Here is a 25,467-nt window from a genome sequence, read left to right on the forward strand (position 1 = left end):
ATAATTATACCATGACCCCCCCAAAACGTGCACGCTGATTGGCCAGCGTGCACATTGTAAATCGAGTTATACTAATGGAAAAAGGTCCGGTCGCCCGGACTTTTTTCCATTAGTATAACTCTACTTTTAAAACACTGTCTCGCTATGTTAAATGGGTTTAACATAGCGAGACAGCTTTAAAATAAGCAACGGAGATCTCCGTTGCTTATTTTAAAGCTGTCTCGCTATGCTAAACCCATTTAACATAGCGAGACAGGTTTTAAAAAAAAGCAACAGAGAAAGCAAGATCTCCATTGCTTTTTTTACTGTTTCGCTATGTTAAATGGGTTTAACATAGCGGGACAGTTTTAAAATAAGCAACGGACATCTCCGTTGCTTATCTTAAAACTGTCTCGCTATGTTAAACCCATTTAACATAGCGAAAACAGTAAAAAAAAAAGTAACGGAGATCTTGCTTTCTCCGTTGCTTTTGCCCACAGCTCTGATGTACTGCGCAGGCGCACAGTACATCAGAACTGCCGCGGATGCCATGCCAGACATCTGCGGAAGGGCAATAAACAGGCATTATACTATGCCATTATTTAAGAAAAGTAATAGTTTCTTTTCTTAAATAATGTCATATAATAGCAATAACACTTCTGGGTGTGGGTAATGCTGTATTTACCCACGGTTGGCTTTGTTTGGGCCAACCGTGGGTAAATCCAGCATTACCCACACCCAGGCGTGGGTTATTGCTATAATAAAATATGTATGTGTCTGTGTTAATATATTTATAACTAAGAAAAACATGATGTAAAATATGGGGTTTTATGTATCATTAAATGCTAGTGAGCTAGCTGCAGGAAGTTACAAGTCATGTGGTGCACTTGCTTCTTGAGAGCTCAGTGTAAGGTAATTCACATAGATGTTAGTGGCATTCACATTGTTTTCATCTTATTTACCCCTGTCCAGACACCACAAACAATATTTTTCTAGACTTTACGTGTCCATTAAGGTATTTAAATTTTTCTTTCATGCCCACTCCCTATCTGTGATTTTTGTTTTTCCAAAACTGCACACATTAAGCTCTTCTACTCTTTCTTTATATTGCTTTTGGTGCAGGCTGTTTGCCATATTTGTAGTACTCATAAACATTCTATGTTTTATGTGCTTATGAATATGAGGTCACCAGACCTACACACAGTACTTTAGCTGGAGTTCTTAACACCCTATCTATATATAGGCATGGTAACAACTTGTTGTATAGAAGTGTAATAACTTATTCCTTTATTTTTTGAGGAGTGGAGTATTAATGCTGTCTTCTATAGAAGTGTCAAAAAGAACAATCCAGTATGAAAATGAATGACTAACGTACAAACAACTTGCAGTCACTGGAGGAAGAAAAAATGATTTCCTGAAGAATCAGTCCATATTTATGTGCTGCAACAGAGCTAGATGCTTACAGGTATAGACTCAGGAGTGGTTATACGTTCTAACTGAATCAGTGACACATTTTCAGCAGAATTAATAGTCTTACAAAGTCAAGGGCATGCTATTTCCAAAATTTTCCGCAAAGACCTACATTTACTAGCCTTACAGGGAAACTCCATGTTTTGATTTCATATGGATATACTATGGGTATTTGCAGAAAAGTACTATGGATTTCAACATTGTGATATAACCATTTCATATGGTGTTTGTTGAAATTAACCTTCAGAGATCTCACTTTCTAATTATTCTTCCTTTGTCACAACTCGGGGGTAAAAAATAATACTGTATATGTTTTCAGATGAGGGGTTACCATGTTAAAACTCACAGAACTTTTCTGCTGACAGCCTTGGTATTCTCCCTTAATTAACTGCTTTAGACCAGTTGCATGTAAATGTTAGGGTGGCTTTTATTTACTACAGCTGTATGCCTTAACCTGATGGAAAAACAGAGGTAGCCATCCTTTCTCTTTCTTTAAAAGGTTAGAGCCAAGAAGGTCATATCTCATCGCCCAAACTGTGGATTAGAATAAAGATTTTCTGTAAAATCTGTGAGCAAATAGTAATGCACAGAAGTAAGAGCAGGCCATTAGCTGTTCATCCTGCTGGCTCATTCGGATGCCTGTAACCAGGGAAGCTAGACAATAAACTCGGTGGTTTACAAGTGCGGGTAGAAGCCCTTGCCACCCAGTCACCATTCCGACAACCTGAAATATTATTAGCCCAGTAAATAATTTTATTCGGTATGTTTGCATTTTTGTGTATTGTCTGTGGCTATGACCCTGCAATTCATGTAATGCAAATGCTTGTAAAGAATGTATTGATATATTACACTGATTTTTGGTCATCTGTATTGTACCAAGTTTTTTATGTGCAGTTTGAATTAGCAAATGTAGAATTTCAGATATGTATTTTTCATATGTTGTTACCTCACAGCAAGAGGTTCTCCCGTTCGATTCTCGGCTTGGCTTGGGAGTGCCTTCTGTGTGGAGTCTGCATGTCCTCCCCACGATTGGGTAGCGTTCGAAAGGCATGCGTGTGTAAATGGGCATGCCTTCTTTGAAGGTTGGGCGTCGAGCTGGCACCTCAGCGTTTCGTAAAAATCTACTGCCAAACATTAGCGGACCGGAGTTCCGTTGTGGCGACCCCTTACCGGGAAAAAGCTGAAAGACAAACAACAACAACATTTTTCATATGCATATGCTGTAATATTTCAGCAGTTCAAGTTGTAGTGCAAGTTATTGTGTGAACTCTAACCCCTAGCTAAAATGCACTTATATTTTACTTAGTAAGTGCTGTTTCTTGGAGGAATCTGTGTGATGTTTCTGAGATGATTACACACAGTCAGATATGTGACCACAGATGATGGGGAACAGATATAGTCAACTTAATATTTATTTATCTTTGTTTACAGTGAATGTGACTGGGATAACAGTCCCTTTTCAGCATGGTCCCAGGGAGAAAAGCACCACAGTAACAAAACTATAGTTAATAACATTTGCAATTATTTATGTAAAAGGAACACATTTACATAATGATTAATTACAGCAATTGTATAACAACATTTAGGAACTAACCAAAAGAAAAGATTATATATTGGTGATGCAAAATGTAAATATGTTAAGATACAGATGGGAATCCATAAAATTTACCTCAAGATATACACCTCTTAGTAACCTTTTTGAATTCAAGGACAGCCCTAACACAGTGCTCTTGCATGAAGATGTGCAGCACCATGTCAGGCTGTTTCTGATGGAGAACTACATGTAAATGAGGCAGTCTAGGGGAGATGCATATGCTATTTAGACATGCACTCTGCACCAGAGTAACTACTCCTGTGCCCTAATGGCACTTAGAGCAGTGTAAGTATTGGATGATGGGGAACACTAGTCACCAGGGTTATTACTCTTGTGCCCTAATGGCACTTACAGTAGTGTAGGGATTGGAGGGTGGGGAACACTAACCACCAGGGTTGCTATTCTTGTACCGTATTGGCACTTACAACAGTACAGGGATCAGAGGGTGGGGAGCACTAGCTCCAGGGTTACTACTTTTGTGCTGTAATGGCACTTACAACAGTACAGGGATTGGAGGGTGGGGAACACTAGTCACCAGGGTTACTACTCCTCCTGTGCTGAATTTGCACTTACAACAGTACAGGAGTCAGAGGGTGGGGAGCACTAGTTGTGCCCTAATGGCACTTACAAAAGTACAGGGTTTGGAGGATGGGTAACACTAGCCACCAGGGTTGCTACTCCTGTGCTCAAATGGCAGTTAAAACAGTACAGAGATTTGGGGGTGGAGGGAATACTAGACACCAGGAATAGGACATGCAACATTGGACTGCAACCAAAGGATACATTATGGGAACTGTGGTGTGTTTGTGTATTTGTGTGTATATATTTGTGTTTGAATGTATATGTCTGTGTGTGTATGTAGGAGTGAGACTGGGGAGGAGGGGTGCCTTTGACTATATGATGCAGCTGTTGCAGTTAACTACAATGGGAAGTGCTGATCTGCACTTTGCAGTAGGTAACTGTGATTCAGAGACATACAAATGAGCCTGTGATGAAGTCTTTCCTTATCTTGGCTTGCATGTCTCTGAATTGCAGAATACTGTATTGTGGGTGCAGGGTCTTTATAGTGCGATCCATATGGCTTTAGCTGGGCCTGTTAAACAATCATCAGAGAAATGCACTTGAATAAAATTGGAGTCTTTTTCTCACACAGATATTTAAATAAAACATTCTTAGGAAAACTAATTTAGGCCAGTTTCATTGCTGCATTAGATTAATTAGACCTGTATTTTTTCCATTGGATAATGTAATACTGTTTTAAGGTGCAAAGACCACATGTAAGGAATTGTGTTGCATCACCTGACACAACTTTGTGAGATACTTTCCCACTGGAGTTCCAGCTTCCCTTTGTCTAATAGTGGGTTACACTGTGGCGTTTGTGTTGTCTTTTATTGTAAGCAGATATTAATGAAGCTTTGTTTCCTAAGATATCTATTGGCATCCTGTAGCATTTTTTATTTATTTAAACTGTGCATGCAAGTTATCTTTATGCACCTATAGGTTCATAGTTAGTTACTAGGCTTACAGTCCAGGGGACCATTGAGGAGCCTAGCCCAAATTTCCAGTTGCCCCAAAGCACTGTCTGGTTAAGTGACTTACTCAAAGCCAGACTGTAGACAAATGAGAGTTGAGGGAATCAAACCTGTACCTCAAGAACTACAGCTCACAGCCTTAACCCTGTATGGCAGGTATGTTATAATTTTGATCATTTTGCTCAACCTGTGTATCAAATCAAAAAAGAAGCTTGAGTAAATTGTTTCATTTCAGTCTTTTTTTAACCATTTATCAAACTGTTTAAGTCTGTGACTCTGCATGTTATTTTATGCCTCATTTTAGTGTAAAATATATTGCTTGCAATCACTTTTGAAAATGGCAGTAAGAAAAATACTGGAGTTATAGCTAATGTAGTAAGTATGTTTTAATATGCCTTTGCCCTTTACTAGTATGCTTATAACATCTCTGATCTCCAACACAAACTTAGTTCAGAGACTGAACTTCAGACTATGATGTTTTCACCATTGTTCATATTATTGTTGTATTATCCATAGCATGATCACAAGATCATGTATACACAATTAGTTATTTCCATGCACTATATACATTGTGTATGTGTGGTTGGGTTGAAGGCACTATGGACAGGAGAAGTTCAGCATACAAGTAATGTAGCTAATAAGCTGAGTTATACTTAAGCTTTTATACAAAATAAAATTATGACAGAATACTGACTGGAGAGTCAGTTGACACTATTTTAATGCTGTTTTTGCCCCCTTGCCTGCTGATCATCAAACCTCTTCTATTTGCCCTTGAGCCCATTTCATTCTTCTATGGAGGGGATTCCCTAGAGCCACATGCAAGAGGGACATCCAAAGGGGCTGTATTTCAGGCATCCAGAGGCTTGCTTGTGTTTTTGTTGGTATCCCAACTATAAAAACATTTTAAATGGCCTACCCATCCCCAGACAATGGAATGAGCTACCTTCATCACCACAGGGACCCACAAACTCCTCCTTCCCCTTGGGAATGCATATTCACATGCACTTTGCTAATGAGGGAAACCACCAGATGGTGGCTTGGTGAGATAAAAGTCTGCACCCAGGACACCTACATAAGGCCACCTTTCTGCTGGGTGATTGTGGCTATATGTGTCATAGATTCATAGATTAGTACTAGGCTAACTGCCCTTGCAAGCCATTTTAAGCCTAGCCAATTATCCCTTGTGAGACTCAAACCCTGCATCTTGTGTTTGTAAGGCAAACACCTTAACCACTAGGCCACCCTCCCAAATAAACAGCCTTTGCAGGACTTGAACCCAGGACCCTGTACACTATAGTCACAGTAGTTAACCACTAAGTCATCACAGTGTCTGCCTGCTGTCCCTCCCAGGTATTGCCCATCCACCCCTGCCAGTTTTGTCAAGTGTTTGACATGCTAATTAAACTTTTCCCGCATATTGCCAGGGCTTTATCCCTACAAGACACTGGAAATAGATTATCGCTACTTTTGTGCCAGTACACTGTAATATATAAGGGAAACCTGGTACAGTAAGCCTTTGGAAGTATGCTGAAGTAACCGTAAATATTTTCATTCACACAGTTGTTAGTGGCTGGTTTGACAGGATTGATCATCTTAGTATCATAGAGTCTCTTTCTTACTTAATATACCAATTTGAAAATGTTGTTGGAATGGGGATGGTGTGCTTCAAGAGACAGACTGTTCATTTCCATTTAAGCAGTGGTGGGCTCATTGGTGCAGCTGCTGTCACCAGCTGGTCCACCTTTGAGGTTCTTCAGCTATGGCAGCAAATGCCGTTTGTTATCTCCCAGTACCCACTTCTCCATCTGACCATGTAGAACAGTATGATCACTGTTGTATAGTATGCCCAGTTCAGGAAAGGTGGATTCATTAGTGGTGGTCACCATGTTACAGTGGATATTCAGCCAACTATTGTAAATAGGTGTGAGACTAGTATTGTCAGATGCAAATTTAAAAATCTGACTCATGACTTATACCACACAGGACTGAAGATCGTGACTGCTAGTAGGGAGGTGTAAAAGCTGCTGTAGAGAGTGCTTGTTGTACATTTCTGCACACTAAAGTCACGACATTCCAATCTCTTAAAACATAGAAAGTTATTAGAACAACAGGTTTTATGTAAACATGCATTTTTTTCTGAAGGATGTGTAGTCTAAAACTCAAATGCATGTCATTATTTAGTGACTTCAGTTCTCAGTAATTTTCCAGAAAGCCACAACTGTTATGAGGAACAGAGCAAAAATATGAAGCAAAAGTCTGGACATTCTGAGAGAATCTGGACATGTGAGAGGTATGGATATCATACTTTAGGACAGGCAAATAATACCTCTTAAAAGAATAAGCACGTAATGCATATTTAGACTGAATGCCAAGAATCAAAAAATATTCCCTTTTTCCTTTCTGTCTTTGTATAACTGCAGATAACATTATCCATCCTGGCTAGATCTGGTGCAATCTACTGGCATGTTCAGGAGGGCATCATTGATACTGCATCAACATTTTCTGCAAAAGAAGAATTTCACAGTGTGTGGCCTGTATCTGAACAAGGTACTGCAGCTATCACTCTGATAAATCTTTCAAGTCAATCGGCTTTTTGTGTAAATAGATGCAAAATTTTAAAATGTACTTTGTGTCCCCAGTCTAGGACTGCCTGAACCTGCTCTTTTTGACATCTGTTTCAGGAAATATAGTCAACATTATGCTTGTGCTGTCTTGTTGTTTTACTTGTTAGCTTTATAGAACAATCACGGTCACTAAAAGTCTACAATGATACTTAACATTTTTGTCTAGTTCCTACAGGTGAGCATAAGCAGTATAACATTTATACTCCTCACTGCTACCTTGGTTACAGGATAACTGAGCAAATATTTACTGAGCTTGCAGATGAGCAGCAAAGACTTTGATTAAAGCAGAATGCAGGATTTATTCTGTAAGTGATGGTGGAGACCCAACTAATGTTATTCTTTCTAAATATTCCTCAATAAACCTGTGTTTCTGCATCTGCACTGATGACATTCCTTATAAAAGAATGTTACCCACGCAGGAAATAGGATTTATTTATTTTGCTTGAAGACAAGATGATTTGTCTGATCCCGCATGTTCTTCAGTCATAAACTGTAAGGAGTATAAGGAAAACACAATTACAAAGTAATGAGTAAACAGAGAGTACAATCATAGGTTATAGCAACAAGACCTTAAAGTCAAACGTGGAGCACTCTGTCAAAGTAACAGCATCCAGAGATTTTCTCCTACAATTTCCGCTCAGTCATTGAAGAAAATGTAGTAGAGATTTTTAGTTAAAGAAGATTTTTAGCTCAGAGGAGAAGGAGCAATATTTGGCAAAGCTGTGATTTAGCAGGTGTCTTATTCCATTGTGAAGGACCTTTTATACACAAAGCTTTGCCAGCTGTGGGCAGTTTACTGGTGGGAATATGGGATAAGAGGAATAGGGATGTTGTGATCTGAAGGAAAAAAAAAAACTTGTGAGCAAGGGCAGGATGGTATGACTAATGAGCAAGTAAAAAAATTGAGTAAGACAGGAAACGAATCATAGTGGCTAGGATGGTGTGGAGACGAGAGCTGCAGAAATTGCATGCTGCCCCTCCAAAACTAATGGAAACCTGAAAAAAGAAAAAGACTAAAAAGGAAAAACAGCATATGAAAAAATGACCAAGTCAACTGTATGATTAGAAAAAAGTGGGATAAATTAAGCAGAAGTATGAGAAATCAAGAAAAGACAGTAGACTCCTTAAATAATGTTGGCTTTCTAATTTGAATTCATTGGTTAATGAGACTGTTCCTGTTTGAATTGTATATATAAACTGACATTATTAAGCATGGTTTTATTCTGAAGAAGTCCTTGTGGACAAAAGCGCTAAAATAAAACCAGGTGTGTTTTTTATCATCTGTTCTTCATTTGCCTACCAGTTTATGATTTTTATTTTTTATTTATTTATTTATTTATTTTTTTAAGTATTCATCTTTTGGGCTTTGTTGTTGTGAGTAAGAGCAACATTCCAGACAAACTGACTACAAAAAAAGAAGAAAAAAAAACAGGATGAGAATAGGGAAATTTGAGCAGACAACTATTAAAGAATTAAGGTCTTGAGCTGGAAAGTGAACGGCTTAACACATAAGAAAAAAGAGGGAAAAAATACTAACATGCATTGGGCAATTCAGGCTGTAAATAGTAATGTTACTGGAAACACATCTTTGGAAAACAAAACATGAAGAATTACTAAAAAAGCATTTAGACAGAGAGAGATACCAGTCACAGACTGAAGAGGGTAGAAAGTGAGAGACAATTTGTATTTGTGGTAGGAGGGGCACCTATTACAGTTGAACAGAAGAAGACAGAAATGCAGGGAAGATTATTTTATTGAAAGGTTACTGGCCAGGAAATAGGCTTACATTAGCTAATCAGTAAAATGAACCAAAAATAAAAAAAACGATAGAGCTGAGACAGATGCTAACAAAAGTAGTGGCATTTCAACAGGGAATTACAATAATAGCAGGGATTGGAACCTCATAAAGGCAGTACAAGGTGTAGCAGAGGGCTAAGAGCTGGAAGGATTCTACCAAAGGGAAGATTATTAGCGAGTTACCGTAAAAATGTTTGGGCTGCAGGAAGTGGGAGATGAGAGAGGAAGGAATAAAATTCACATCATTTTGAACCAATACAGCAGAGAGGCGATAATGGATAGAATTTATTTAACAAAGGAACATGACTACTTAATAACTGATTTGGTAACTCATCCCAGAACATTATCAGATCAAGCTCCCATTAGTGTTGAAATAAGAGTGCCACTAAAGAATGGTATAGAAAGGCATTGGATATTCTCAGGAGAATGACTAAGAAATAAAAAATATGAAAGAAAAAATAGCAGAAGCATTGATATAATTAATCCAATGAAAAATAAGAATGAGAAAAATTTAGTGAATGACTGGGATGAGATAAAAGAAAGTGATTAAGCACAAGATGGGAGATGAAAAAATAGGAGGAAGGGAGACAGAATGCTGTAAAAGTCTAAACTGGGAAGATTGAAAGAAATGCAGGAAAACTGAAGCAATATTGGAGAGGATGACCAGGAAGAGTTAAAGAACTTAGAGGAAGAATGGTATAAATACTAAGAGTCAGTTGAGAGAGGGATGACAGTGATAAGAATGCAATATTTTGAAAATATACCAAAACTGCAAAATATTTCTCCTTCAAACTGAGGCAGCAAAAAGTGGAAAAGAGCATCAACATGATAAGGGAAGGGGGTACAAGCAAATTAACCAATGAACCTAAAGCAATCAAAAAGATTTTGGGGACTTTATGAGCAGGACAATGGAAGCGTTGCATTTCCTGAAAAAAAATTGTAAGGTTGATTAGGAGAATATATGAAGAATCAGAGGCAAAAATTAAAGTGGGTAGGGTCCTCTCTGATAATTTCTGCATGAGCAGAGGAACCAAGTAGGGGTGTCCCCTTTCCCCTTTGTTATTTGCATTATATTTAGAATCACTGGCAAAGAAAATAAGGGACTCAGAAATTTAAGAATATAGTTTGTATGATAGTCAAGAAAAGCTGTCTCTGTTTGCAAATGATATTATTTTATACCTCACAAAACCAGAATGAAATATTGCAGTGTTGTGGAACATTTTGAGACAGGTTGAAATCTTTTCGGGATACAAAATTAATGAAGCTAACACAAAAGCAATAGTGGTAAGTTATGTACCCACACACAAATTGGTTCAGCAATATCTGTATATATGGGGACATGTTAAAACAAAATATTTAAGAGTATAGATTAAAAATGATTCTGGTGTGGCAGCTAAGGATATGTGGGTAGAGACTAAATAAAAGATAACACAAAAACTGAGAAAATGGAAGCTTTGTTATATGGATATGGATAATAAGAAACAAGCAGTCAAAATGTTTTTAGTCCCTTTAGTCTTATACATAGATCAGGCATATTTTTATCAACCAGAGAAGAAGTTGTGGATAGCAATTAATAAAGAGCTGAAAAACTTTATCTGGTAGGGGAAGATGGCAAGGGTCAAGTGGGATAAGCTGATTCTTCCAGTAGAACATGGCGGATTTGGATTACACAATTTGAAGGGGGATTTCAAAGCTACACAGTTAAGGCTCCGATACTTAGCACAAGCAGAAAACTATAATTCCAAGTGGAAAGGGATGATGTTGAAACAGGGAGGAAGCTAAAGAAACAAGGAGAGACTGGGATTTTGGATGCAGCCCTTTAAGGAGAATAACAGTAATCATACAGAATATTATATCCATAAAGTAGCAGAAAGTATTCTAAGAACTAAGCCAATACGGTAACGGAGAAAGGAGATTCTACCAATAGGGATGACTGCAATTAGGGATATAGACAATAGGCAAGGGGGAGCTGGAATTTATTGGAGAGAATTGGCAAAGGAACCAAGGTATTGGGAGGAAATGACTAGAGAGAGTAAGGTAATAGAATGGGAAGAGGCCAAGAATTTATTTGGACTGCAGGTTAGAGATTGCATTCCCTATCAAGGATTGATATCAGAATATAGGCAAAGAGAAAGAAATAAGGGGGCCCTAAACGAAAGAGAAGCACTGGTAGAGTTTGTAGTAGAATCTAGGACAGAAGCTGCTATTGAAAAGGCAATAATTAGTGGAGCATATAAAATATTACATGATAATTATAAGAATCAATCAGAGGAGGTTAGAAAGGATTGGGAAGAGAGAGTGGATAAACAATTCACAAAGAAACAATGGGAGGATATATGTATGTCTCCCAAATATGCAACAAAATCCAGAAAATTTAGGACTTTTGCCTGGAAATGGTTACATAGATATTTTTATACCTCAAGTAGACTCCAGGAAATCTTTCCTCAAGTAGACAGCAAATGTTGAAGGTGTAATGGGGAAGAGAGAGGTACTTGGGAACATATTTTCTGTGAGTGTGTTCAGTTGGCTGACTTTAAGAATTCTCTGCATGATGCAGTGTTGGAGATGCTGGATGGGTGGATTGGTGTGACGAGGGAGATGATTTTTCTGAGCTATTATACAGAATCAGAATTGCCTAGACATGATAAGGCCTTGCTGTGTCTAATTATGGCAGCTGCCAAAAAAGCAGTTACTAGAAAATGGAAATCAAAATCTAAACCAGCTGTATTAGAAGTAGTAAATATAGTAACAGAGAGAAAATAACTGGAATTGAGATCTTTAGAATAGAAAAGGGTAGGAGCAAACTATGTAGGAAGAAAAATGAGAATTGTGGGAACAGTACATACAGGGGAGGAATGAGGTTTAAAAGAAGGCAGGACTTAAATGAGCTGTGCACTGTTTGACTGAAAATGATTGGTTAGATTATAAGTGATGTATAATGTTTGCAACTGGGAGTGTGTCAGCATGGTTTGTGATGTAAAATGCTTGCAACTAGGACTGTGTTGGTGTAGTTCATTTTCATTTAAATGTATGATTGCTTATGTCGTAAGTGATGGTTTACTAAAGATGTTTTATTGTTTAAAAAGAGTGGGCAGGAAGTATGTAATGTTGCTTAGGTAATATGATATATAGTGATATATGTGAAGTATAATGTTTGTTAATATTAATTTAATACAGTTTGACTACTTTTATATAAATGTAAATTTGCCTATGTTACAAATGATAATTCAATAAAGGTGGTGGGGAAAAAAAAGATTTTTGGGGAATACTACGAAGCATTGTACAAAATGCAGAGACAGGGAGAGAATTTGTCAGATGTGTTAAGAGAAATGTATGGACAGATTCATTTGGCTAGAATAGGTTGAATGGGTTCTTCGTCTCATGGCTCTGATGTATACATTTTTGGATTTTGCTTTATTTGGGTTTATACCAGATTTATCAACCAGGTTTTCTTCGGTATATATTGAAAGACTCAAATAACCAATGATTCTACAGGCTAATATAAGTTTTGAATTGTGACTATAAAGAATTTTCATGGATATTAGCAGAAAGATCTGCAAAGTTACTTCCACAACTTATTGATATGGATCAATGTAGTTTTATGAAGGGTAGTTAAGCCTTTGACAGCATAATAAAGACAAATGTGATGGATCCAGAGGCAAAGCAATAAGAATGAGCCACTGGTGCACCTTGGACTCTGTGCCGAAAAAGCATTTGACAGAGTATATCGGAGATATCTGTTGGCAGTAGTGGAAGAAAAATAGGATTTCCAACGAGCATAAATTTGGTGTTGATAGAGCTATATAGGAATATGAAGGCAATTATAAAGATAAATAGAAGATTAACACCAGAATTTGATATTAACAGTTGAACCAGTGAAAGATGCCCCCATATCCCACTGTTGATGTTCATCGTGTTTCACTGTTGCAGTCCTTACAAAATGGGTTATCCGGCTCCAGGTAGCCCACAGTTGGCCAGAATACCAAAGTCCTTGGTGTATGGCTTCGGCTGCCTTCAGTTTTAAGCCTGACATCAGGACGTCAGGTACAAAGGAAGACAGCCGATGCCATTTCCTTAGTCTTTCTTGCCGCGGAGCCTGAAGCAGAAGCATTTTGCACAAGTGCCGGTCGGCCGAGTACCTTCTTTTCGTATTCTGACTGCTTAGTTGAAGACATCCTCAGATAAGTACCCCATTGGGGACCCTCTTTTCTTGCTTTAACAAATGTCAGAGAAAGTTAATAACTGTCCTGCCTGTGGAAAAAAGATTCCGCAACGTGATTTTCACTCTTATTATATCACTTGTTTCGATCTTGAGCACGACATCCCTAATTGTGTTTTCTGTGCTTCTTTCAACCCGCGTACCATATGCCATAGAGCTAGCATCTTGTTCAAACATTTCGGAGTTTGGCCTAAGTTTGTCGGTATGGTGTCTTCTGGTCTCCCAACTTCAGATGTTCCTAAGAAGCGCAAGGATAAGGACTGCGACAGGCTTAGGGTCAAATTAGCCGACGACGTCCCTGTTAAGTTGGTTGTCGGCCCAGCAATAGTCACTGAGGTGCTTTCATTGCCCCTGCAGTCTGCGGATGTTCAGCGGCAGGCATCTGCTGAGACCTTTTCTGAGTCCTCCATACCGCAGGCTTCCACTTCGTCTTCTGACCCTCCACCAGTCACCGCCTCTGATGGATCCAGAGCCGCTAAGCAGGCGCTGGCTTCTGAGGCCTCTTTTCTCTGCCCGGAGACCAGATCCAGACCGACGACCTTGGTTCAGATTACTGTGGTGGCTAGGCCTCCTGAGTCCCTCCGGCTTTCTAGCAGGCCTTCTAGCCGAAAATCTACTCCAAAGCAGGCACCGGCCTCCCCTCAAATGCCTCAGTCTCAGATGATTAAAATGGCTAGTGATCTCTTGACCCTTATCAGGGGCTTTCAGCCACCTCCTTCTAAGAGGGCTAGGGAATTGTCCCCAGAAGTTTTGTCTGCCTCAGACTCTGAGGTTTCTAGCAACTCTGCTGATGAAGAGGGAAACTCTCAACTTTTTTCTGGTTCTGGGGATTCTAATACAGAAGACTCCATCCCTTCTGCCTCCCCTCCAGAAGATTTTTCTTTTGGAGATACTCTGAATACCCTCAGGGAGCATTTCAAATGGGAAAGTCAGGACTATCCTCAGTCTAAGAAACGGATTAGGGAATTCTTGGATTTGCCACAGCATAAGCCTTTGGCTATCCCTCCGGTTTTGGAAGTTGCTGTTGATGTTTTCATGGAAAATACTTTGATTCCTAATTCTGTTCCTCCTGCTCCCCGAAAGCCTGACAAGTGTTATAGAGTTCCTGAATCTCATCAGTTCCTTTTCAAATCCTACTGCTGATCCAGAGATTATTTCTCAGGGCCCTAAAGGTGTTAAACCCATGGTTGCTAAAAATCCTGTTCCTTCTGATAGGGAATCTAGGGCCCTGGATAGATGGGGTAAAAAAGGTTTATACTTCTTCCACCCTGGCGATTAGGTCTGTTAATTGTCTTTTTCATATGCTTAAGTATCAGCAGCATACTTTGGAGGCCATTAAGGCTAAAATTGCTGGGCTCCTTCCCTGATGAAGAGTAAGGACATGTAAGATTTATTGAATTCTGCCACTCTTGTCACTAAACATTCTCTACATTGTGGTTTTGACACTTTGGAGGCTTCTTGCAGGGCAGCAGCCACTGGTTCTGTTATTAGAAGACATGCTTGGCTCAGAGAACAGCCCCTTTCTGAACCTGTCAAATCTAAATTACTGGATGTGCCTTTGCACAAGGACAATCTTTTTGGTAGCAAAGCAGAAGAGGTGTTGAAAAAGTAGGAGGATAAGGCCAAATCTATGCAAACTGTTAAGGACTTTCTGCAAGTTCAGCCTCCTCGTTTTAGTATACATTACCCTTCTAAGAACTGGACTTTTCCTGACCCTAGTAAACAGGGTCATTCTAGGCCAAGGGATTACAGGTCTTCTAGGGGGAAGACTTCCACCCCTCAAAAGGCTAAACACTGGCCGGCTTCCTCTTCAAAATTGGGGAGTTCTACGCAAACTTCCCAAAGCCAGCAGTCCCATTGACTCCGGCCTTCCCCTGCCTGCCTCTGCAGGCCCAGGGTTTCCTTTAGGGGCAAGGTTAGCCATTTTTGCAGATGTCTGGTCCACCATCACAGATGACAAATGGGTGCTCAAAATAGTATCCTAAGGCTACAAGTTCTCCTTTCACACCTTCCCTGTCCACCAAGGATACCCAGATACCACCCCCATCAAAGGGCAAAAGCAGAAAAACAAGTTTCTTCTTTGCTAAACCTGGGAGCAATAGAGCCAGTTCCTGCACTAGAGATAGGCCAGGGTTTCTACTCAAGACTTTTCCTGGTTCCCAAAAAAGGGAGCACCTGGTGCCCTATTCTGGATTTGCCCATTCTAAACACTTTTCTGGTGATTCCCAAGTTCAAAATGCTCACTCCTTAGCAGTTCCTGCCAATGCTGGCCAAGGATTCCTGGCTGGTGACTTTGGATCTCAAAGAAGCTTATCTGCACATCCCAGTAAGGGAAAGCTGCAGGCAGTTCCTTCGCTTCAGGGCAGGGAACAGGCACTTCCAATTCTCTGCACTGCCCTTTGGCTTATCTACTGCTCCAAGAGTTTTTACAAAATGCCTGGCTCCAGTCATTGCTTTTTGCAGGCAAAGAAACATTCAAATTTACCCTTACTTGGACGATTGTCTTAGTCAGGCAAACTCTCCAGAGCAACTTCTAAAGGATTTGGACTTTGTAAAGAATCTTCTCACCTCTTTGGGCTACACTATCAACAAAAAATAAGTCAAAATTGGTACCCACCAGGGAGATTGTATTCCTGGGAGCGAGTCTGAACACAGCCGCCCAGATGGTATTCCTCCCTCAAGAGAAACAAATGGATCTTTCGAATTACTTCAAAAATTTGGCATGCATGACCCAGCTCTCTGCAAGGCAATTCCTGCAAGCCCTGGGATTCATGGCTTCATGTATTCTGATGATTCCATATGCCAGACTGCATATGAGGAAAATACAATGGTACCTCAAAAACATTTGGTATCAATACACTCAGGATTTAGACTTGATACTTCCTCTGATTCCCTGCCTGCAGATGGAGTTCCTTTGGTGGGTGACTGCCTATGCACAGAACAAAGGCCTGCCTTTTGGTCCACCTCCTGCCAGCCAGACTCTCACCACAGATACCTCGGACTACGCTTGGGGAGCTCATCTAGAGTAGAGGGCAGATGCATTCAGGGGACTTGGAACGATCAACAGGTTCATTTTCACATAAATCTGAAGGAACTGGTGGCAGTCCAGCAGGCTTTCATGGCTTTCAAGCATCTTCTGTCTCCTGGTACTCTCCTAGTCAGGACAGCCAACACCACAATCATGTGGTACATCAACAGGCAGAGAGGGACGGACTCACTCTTACCCTCTGTGCAGACAAAGCATGATACTATGGTCCTTAGCAGCTTTCATGGGCATTCATCTGATAGCTCAGTTTCTTCCAGGAAGACTCAGCACCTTGGCAGACTGGTTGAGCAGGCAGGTCCTGGATCCTCACGAGTGGCAACTAAACAAGAGCATCTTCTATCGCATCATTCAGCATTGAGGCACTCCCCAGGTGGATCTCTTCTCATCTCCGACCAACTACCTTCTTCCAACCTTTTGCACCAGGGATCATCACAACAAAGCTTGGAAAGTGGATGCTCTGTCCTTCTCCTGGACACAGCTCTTGATCTATGCATTCCCTCCTCTGCATCTTCTTCCCAGAGTGCTGTTAAAGATGAGGGACAAAAAACCAAGGGCCATCATCATAGCCCCAGACTGGCCCAGGCAACATTGGTATCCACTAATTCGCATTCTCTCTCAGTCTCAGCCTTGGCATCTTCCCCTGATACCAGATCTCTTGGTTCAGGAGGGGGGAAAATTCTGCATCCTCATCTTCAGACTCTGCATTTGGCAGCCTGGCTCATAATTTAAACCGTTCCCAACAGGTGGTTGAGGTCCTTTGTGAAGCCAGGAGGCGTAGCGCTAGAAAATCTTACATAGATAAGTGGAAAAGATTCTCCTTTTGGATGCAGACTAGAGGTGAAGACCCTTCTCAACCTTCTCTTCCTCTTATTCTTGACTATCTGGCAGGCTTGCTTAATGGTGGACTTTTCTTCTATCAAGATTCATGCTTTAGCTATTTCTGCTCATTGTTCCTTTGAGCAACCCATTTTCTCTCATCCATTGATGAAATAGTTCCTCAGGGGAGCTAGCAATTTAAAGCCTCCCAGAAGGGCACCTACTCCTGCTTGGGATCTTAATTTTGTACTTGAGAAACTTACTCTGCCTCCTTTTGAACCAGCTTCCTCAGCAGATTTGAAGTTTCTCGACTGGAAAACGGCCTTTCTCTTGGCCATTACTTCAGCTGGAAGAATTTCTGAGCTGCAGGCCTTGATGGCAGTAGAGCCTTTTATCATCTTCCATGTGTTTTGGGTTTCTCTTTGAACTAATCCCTCCTTTATGCCCAAGGTAGTTTCTAGCCTGAGTCTTAATCAGTCTATCAACCTACCTACCTTCTTTCCTAATCCTCAGAATAAAGGGGAGAGGTTACTGCATTCCCTAGATGTGCATAGACAGCTTAGATTTTGCCTGGACAGGACTAAACCTTTTCAGAAGTCGGATCAGTTGTTGGTCGGTTTTGCTCCTGGAGCTCAGGGCAAAGCTATTTCTAAGCAGACCATTTCTAAGTGGATTGCTCATTGTATTCACGTTTGTTACTTACAGCATGGCAAGGTTCCTCCACAGAGTATGAGGACCCATTCTACTAGAGCAGCCTCTACCTCAGCAGCTTTTTTAAGAGGTGTACCTACTATGGACATCCTGGAAGCAGCTACCTGGACTTCTGTCCACACTTTCACTAAACATTACAAGTCCAGGGCTGGTTTTGCCACTGTGTTGCAGGACATCATTACCAACCCTTAAACAGTGGGTGTTCCTCCTCCCTTTTGTTTTTTTTTTCCTGGGCTTTGGGAATCAACCCATTTTGTAAGGACTGCAACAGTGAAACACGATGAACATAGTACAGTTGTGTACTCTTACCATAAATGTAGATGTTCGAGTGTATTCACTATTGCAGTCGTGGTCTCTCGCTCCTCCCCGCCCCCTTCCATTCCCCTTTTTTTCTAGGGCACAGACTGGATTTTTCTTTTCCTTGTCTAACCTTTTTGGGGGCTCCTGACAGTTAAGGCAAGAAAAACTGAGGAAATGGCATTGGCTGCCTTCCTTTGTACCTGACGTCCTGACGTCAGGCTTAAAACCAAAGACATCTGGCATCATATACCAAGGACTTGGTATTCTGGCCGACTGTGGGCTACTGGGCCCTGGATAACCCATTTGTAAGGACTGCAACATTGAATACACTCGAACATATACATTTATGGTAAGTGTACACAACTGTACTTTTGCTAGATACCTGGAACCATTGGCACAGACAACAAGACAAAGTGAGAAAAGGAGTTGGGATTGGTATGGTAGGAAGTGAAAATAGCCATGTTTGTGGATGATGTTATTCTCTATTTAACAAAACTAGACATGGACACAGATAAGCAATTTGAAATGTTAAGGCAATTTACTGTGTTAGATGAATGTAAAATCAAGGAGGATAAGATTAATGCAACTTGTAATTATACCCAAATGAACAGTTTAGTACAAAAGTTCCCAAGCATACAGGGACTTTATAAGCTGAAGTACCTGGGTATATGGCTCTCAAGAAGCTCAAGAGAATCAAAAAAGCCACCTGGAAGGAACTAAAGAACAGAGTGTTTCATATGGTAAAGAAGTAGAGTAGTGCCAACAGATTTGGATCAGAGAATACAAGTAATTATGATGTTTATAGTACCATTGGTTCTGTATGTGGGACAGTCATTCATATATGAATCAGGAGTAGGCTTTTGGGCATTTTCACAAAAGGTAGCAATAAGGTATGTTTAGGAAAACGGCGCAAGAGCAGGATGATGGAAAATGACACAGCCAGTGGAAAAAGGGGGACTGATAGTCCCCAGATCTAGAAACAAAGTTTAAAGCAACCTAACTAAGGTTTCTATATAACATACAAAACAAAGAATATCGGGATAAGTGGAAGATGATGGTGTAGTACAAATACCTAAAACCTAGGAGTTTAGTCACAGAAAAAAATGAGAAACAAAGGGAGGAGGTCTAGTGTAAATATATGTATATGTATATATATATATATATATATATATATATATATATGTGTGTGTGTGTGTGTGTGTGATAACATACATAGAAGAATAAGAAATATGGAATGAACAATGTATAATTTTGAGTCATGGCTAATTGGAATGGAGAAGTAGAAATATGTAATAGATAAAAACTTAGAAAGTGGAGAGAGAAAAATATTTACTTCTGACAGTGCGTAAGAGATGGACAGAAAAGAAAAAGCTGGGAAGAATCTGAAGAGAAATATAGACGAAAAGGAAGAGAAGTATTAAAATATAGTGGATTGTTCAAAATACTGGAAATGTATAATGGGATTAAAGAAGAGGGACCTTTGATGACCGGAGACAGTGGGACTACTATTAGAGGCAAAAACACAAAAACAAATAATAAAATATTGATCAGCAGAATTTACAGTGTGATAATGGTAGATAAGAAGCAAATCAGAAACAAATTAAGAAAGACATGGCAGGGAATAACAGATAACAGAAGAATTAAAAAGGTAGATTTGTAAAGCACAGAGGCTAGGAACAAAATTTAGCAAATTTATAATCATTAGATGGAATGTCTACACAAATATTTTTGTATACTGTAAAATATATCTGGTAGTAAACCAATATACTGGAGATGTGCAGAGGAAAAAATAGGAACTGGCAACATATGTTCTAGGAATATGTGAAGCTTAAAACATTACAAAGCAATTCACAGTTCCTAATACAGAAGATAATAGGGTATGAGTGGAAACTACAGGACATAGACTTTTACTGGAACTAGCTGAGACAGGTAAAGGAAAATATATCCATGAGGGCACTGATAGTAATTATGATGATGCTACCAAAAAAAAATGACAAAGACATGGAAGACACCTCTAGAGCAAACATGGAGGCAGTAATACATTTAACAAATGGAATAAGGGGTAATGGAAGTGAAGCCCAGAGAGAATTAGTAAGTTACATAATAAGAAATGGCCATATTCAGACACTCCCCAACTGACAAGAAAGGAGGAGAAGGAGTAAATGAGTACAGTAGAAGAAAGGAGCAGAAGAGGAGGTAACAAACTGTGATGAATAACTTATGCAAGGAATTTAATTGTTTTTAGGACAAACTTGACTATATAACCCATGATATTAGGTTGAGTCTGATGTTCAAGACATGCACAAGAGAAGGAAAAGTAATGTATTAATGTATTAAGGTCCTCACTGCACTCTACAGAGCCCAAAACACTATATCATGAGTCCTGATAATATCCCGGGATGCCTCCTAAATAGCTTGAAACATTACCTCTTAGACTCACTAGAATCTGTGTTAATCCCCAGCATCCAGAAAGTCTTCATCCCTAGGGAGTGGAGAACTGTAACAGTCATCCTGCTACACAAAAACAGCCCATCATCAAGGAACTACAGACCCATAAGTTTGACTAGTCTTATATACAAGGCCATAGAAAGAATTGTCCTGGACCTGATAAACAAAGACACAGGAAATCTTCAAACACTGGACCCATCCCAGTTTGGTTTAGTCAAAGGCAGGTCATGCCTACGAACGTTGGTGGACTTCTTTGAGAAGGTCACTACAGCCATGGATGAGGGCAAAATGGTACATACTGCCTTCCTTGTCCTGGCAAAGGCATTTGATACAGTACCTCACTCGTATGTTTCGGACACACAAATTTAGGCATAAATCCTTATGTCTTCTAACTGATAGCCAAATAGCTCACAAGACACATGAAGTTAGGTTGGGAAGATCCACCTTCACCAAGTGGCCTTTTACTAGTGGTGTCACACAGGGCAGTAGTGGTACCTGTCCTGTTTTGAATATATTTCTTTGAAGTCAAGGCAAATGTAGAGGGCCTTTGGCTGACCAAATTTGCTGATGACTGCTAGCTGGATGCAGTCACTGAATCCCTCAAAGATGTAAATATACTCAGTAGGGTCTAACACAGACAAATAACTGGTGCCAGAACCATGGCCTAAAACTCAGTGCAAAAAATACATAATTATATGGTTCGGAAAGGTGACCACCCCTGCAAATTACAGCATTGATAACGCTCCTCTAAAAGCAGACCCAGTGGTAAGGAACTTGGGAACTCGGGTTGACAGTAGCCTGCACTTGCTCACCATGTGTCGAGGTAAAGAGAAAATTCTTCTATGTGGCTCAACTTACAAGTTAGTGCATAGCGCCCAGATCTGAAGAGAAAATAGTCCCATCATACCTAGCCCTCATTAGACCAGTAATCGAGTACAGTGCACCCTTCAGCATTTGCAATAGCTGGAGAAGTCAGAGATGTTCATCACTAAAAGAATACAAGTTGTAAGTAATATGTCCAATGCAGACTGCCTCAAAGCCCTGTCCCTGTAATAGGCATCATATAAACTATTAAGGGACAATCTATGCCTAATCTGCAAGGCATTCTCTGATTCATTCACAAAACAAACAGCACTAGAACTACCCGATCTAAGCATCTAAATTTCATCTGTGAGATTAGCAAAATGTATTGGAGGGACAGGTATGTGTCTCAGACATTACCCCTTCTCTAGAACAGACTCTGCATTCATGTGAAACAGAGCTCTTCACTAAGTCTTTTCAGTGCACTTTGGACCAGTGGTAGTGATATCTCAAATTCATCCCTGGTTTGTTGTCTGTGGCCCTTATTGACAGGGTAGTTTGTAGATGCCCTAAGGCACAGGCATATTCTAAAGCCATTCTAGTCTGTGGGCATTGATAATTGGGAAAATTGGGGCATGAATGGCTAGGCTTAAAAAGGCTCTAAGGCCATTAGCCTAGTATCCTCCTATGATCCTATAGCCATTTTAAAGTTGTTCTGGGCCAGCCATCAAGGGAACGATAAATATGCATCATGCAAAAGTCTTCAGGTCCCAAGCTCTGCCTCCTGTACCCATAATATCTTTTGCTATACAGAGTTACTTCAGATCTCATTTGCCTCCTTCCAGGATAGCAGCTAGATTTTGAGCTCTACTGGGGTGTATATTTTTTGGGGTACCTTCATGCCGGTTTTCATCACTGTTTTCCTCTACCCTAGTTTTTCATGGTAGATAGTATATTATTGTAGGTTTATTTCTGTAGTAGGTAGGGTTAGGTGGTGTAATATTAGCTTAGTGTAGGTTTATCTTACAGCATTTGTGAACTTTTCCTGCCTTGTTGTGTGTAATTTTCTCTGTGGTTGAAAGGTTACAAGTAATTGTGTGACAGTGTAATATTTAAGTTTTTGCTGTGTTACATAGGTAGTTTTATTTCTAGTGTATGGTGCTGGTTAACTGTTGTAGTTGGATAAGGGGTTTAAGACGTGTGTGGTGTGTGACCACAAGCTCCCTTCCCAAGACTCGCATAATCAGTGTGTTTACTGTCTCGAGCCATTCACTTGGATACATAGTGCTCCATTTGTGACAGCTTTGGGTCCAGGGCTGTCAGTGAACAAAGGGAAAAGCTGGTCTGGAAGGGTCTTTTACCCACTGGGGATACTTCCTCAACCACTCTAATGAGCATGATAAGAGTACCTGCATGTGTTGGATTCTATAACCATCTGATATACTAACTGCTAAGTATACTTTTTTGCACTTGTTTACACTGTACTGCATTTCTATATTTGTCCTCTGTATTCTGTCTGCAGTGTTTGTTTCTCAGGGTAGTTCAGCAGCTAGTTTCAGGTGGTGATGGTTTTGCTTTCTTTGGAGTCAGCCCACCTAAGGTGTTAGCCATTGTCCAATTCCTCTGTGTTTATCTGATTGCCTGAGGCTTATTTTCTCTGTTGTACTTCTAGTACAAAGACTTACATTCTGTGAATTTGCGCAGAGCTAACTACCTGGCTGTGTTGGATTCTATAACCATATGATATACCAACTGATAAGTATACTTTTTTGCAGTTGTTTGCAGTGCACTGCATTCATATATTTGTCCTCTGTATTCTGTCTACAGTGTTTGTTTTTCCCATCTTCCCTCCCAAGTGTTGTTGTATTCTTAAAGTTGGTGGTTTTGGAAATGTCTGCCCCTGCTGTAAAATTGATTTTGGTCACTCCTCCCTTTCCCATCTCATTTGCTCACTCAACTGAGTACAGAGAGATCATTGGGAAGGACTACCTTGGTTCTTTGATTTTGGACACTCCTCCCTGTCCCATCTTATCAGCTCAGTCTACTGAGTACAGAGAGAGTATTTAGGAAGGCTAACCCCCTTAGTTTCTTAATCTTGAACTATCTTCTGTTTCCTCCCTCTCCACTCAAAAAAAGTACACTTTATTTACCTACTTTTACTGTAATTGTCTTTTTTCTACTTTATCACCTTGTTTTTGCTGTGTGCTCTTAAGTGTTCAAGTGATTTTATTCTGCTGCATTTATTACTGCTTGTTAGTAGCCTGATTAAGTTTATCTTTTATTCTAAGCTTCTTAGTTTTGGTTTTAGCACTTATGCTTCAGGCCAGTTACTTTACTTTTAAGGTTTTTGTGGTCTACACTCTTGGGACAAACCCTTATCAAAACCCTATCTCCATAAATCTGCCCATTTATTCAGAACGCTATGTCTGGACAATTCCCATCAGTTTCTCCTGCCAGCCTGGTCGACATGGGCATACCGAGACAGTGCAGAAACTGCCTCATGTTTACGGACAGCCCTCTTCTCCTAGCACCTAATTCTTCTACTTGCGAGAAATGCATCTACATCAGTAACCTGGAATCCATGCTCTCTTGTGCCACAGTCAGGACTCCTGACAAAGAGGAGATTGCCAGCACAAACACCACACCACTCATATCACATAGCCAAAGCACAACACACACTCATCTATGTAGAGGTCTTCAATAAAAACGTACCTAACCAGCAGAGACCTCCAAAACACATTCACAAAAATTTCACACATAACACCAAACACATCACACATAGCAGACAACACACCAGTGTCTCCCAAACACAGCCCATAAGACAAAACAATAAACCATCACAGCCTGTAAGGCATAACAGTAAACCAAACATGTTAGACATTGACAACTCAGTTGTGAGACACAATGATGTCTCCCTCACCAGGCTCAACAAGGAGAAGGTCATGGTCAGTTTTCTATCTGGTGCCAGAATCCGCCACGTCATGCATGCACGTAAGTCTCTTCACAAGTACAAGTATGACTGTGTCATTGTCCATGTTGATTTGAATGACCTGAGACTTACCTCCCTGGATTATATGAAGAGAGACATGATTGAGCTCTCGGAGTATGTGTCCCAGGCAGGTATGACTGTAGCCCTAAGCAGCATCCTACCTTCACCAAGAATTTTACCCAATTGCCAACAAAAAAATTGACTTCAACAATTGGCTTAGTTTCTGGTGTCATTCCAAGGGGACATGGTTGGCAGGCCTCACTGCTTTGCCACAGATAACCTCCACATGTCACCACTGGGACTCTGGATCCTAGCCAAGGCTCTCGCCTGCCCCATTGTGCTTTTTTATGCTATGTCCCAAAGACAAATCCTCCAACATAAAAGATCTGTCAAAAAGTCAGCCATAAACTCCCCTCCATGACTCAGGACACCCACTCCTCTTACGTGGATCTACTTGAATCCGTCAAGATACCACCTAACACCCTTATCCTTGGTGACTTCAACTACCCCACCATAGACTGGGGTGATCTATTCCTGTACTAATGAACTCACTTAACGATTCCTTGACTTCATCAATTCTAATGCACCGCACCAGCTTATCTGTTCCTCCCACAAGGGGGAGATAACATTCTGAACGTGGTTCTCACCAACATGGGTAACTGCTGCACCACTCCCATAGTATGTTCTTCCCTGGTGAGATCAGATCATCGGACTGTCTCATTCGAAGTTTATCCCCCCCCAGTCATAATCAAGCTAAAAAACTTCTCAAAAGCTGACTACATCCTCCTAAGGGGGGGTGTCTGTCGCTTCAGGCCACCAGCCTCCTCAGAGGATGCAGACGACTATGATGAGCAGTACACCAATGCAGTATCCAAGCACCTGTACAACTGCATGGACTCAGCCATACCCAACAGAACTAAAACCTACTCCTCAAGGAAACAGAAACCTGTTTGGTGGACATCTTCTGTCAACAGGCTTTATAACAAAAGGAAGAAACTTTTGTCCAAGAGTAAATAGGAACAAATTCCAAATTGGAAAAACTCCCTCCTTAGCCTCAGGAAGGAAATTAGATCAGTAGTGAAAACCTCCAAATCCAATTATGAATCAAAACAAGCCTCCAAAATAAAGGGAAACCATAAAG

General features: G+C 40.3%; 1 protein-coding gene across 7 annotated transcripts in view; it reads left to right on the forward strand.

The window, feature by feature from the left end:
• KYAT1 (kynurenine aminotransferase 1) overlaps nt 1-25,467 on the forward strand; it is a 1,131,910-nt gene that overhangs the window by 605,184 nt on the left and 501,259 nt on the right. For 4 of the 7 annotated variants that reach the window (XM_044058797.1, XM_044058798.1, XM_044058800.1 and 1 more), the window contains one exon: nt 6,996-7,122. The exons of 2 other annotated variants lie outside the window; for them this stretch is intronic. In XM_044058797.1, the coding sequence (XP_043914732.1) occupies nt 7,039-7,122 (84 nt within the window). In that variant the 5' untranslated portion in view covers nt 6,996-7,038. Of the gene's footprint in view, nt 1-6,995; nt 7,123-25,467 lie in introns of those variants that run through there. One more of the 7 variants, XM_044058801.1, reaches the window with a different exon arrangement.

The sequence above is a fragment of the Protopterus annectens genome, chromosome 16.part0 (assembly GCF_019279795.1).
Source record: "Protopterus annectens isolate FY-2018-M chromosome 16.part0, PAN1.0, whole genome shotgun sequence".
NCBI lineage: Eukaryota > Metazoa > Chordata > Ceratodontiformes > Protopteridae > Protopterus > Protopterus annectens.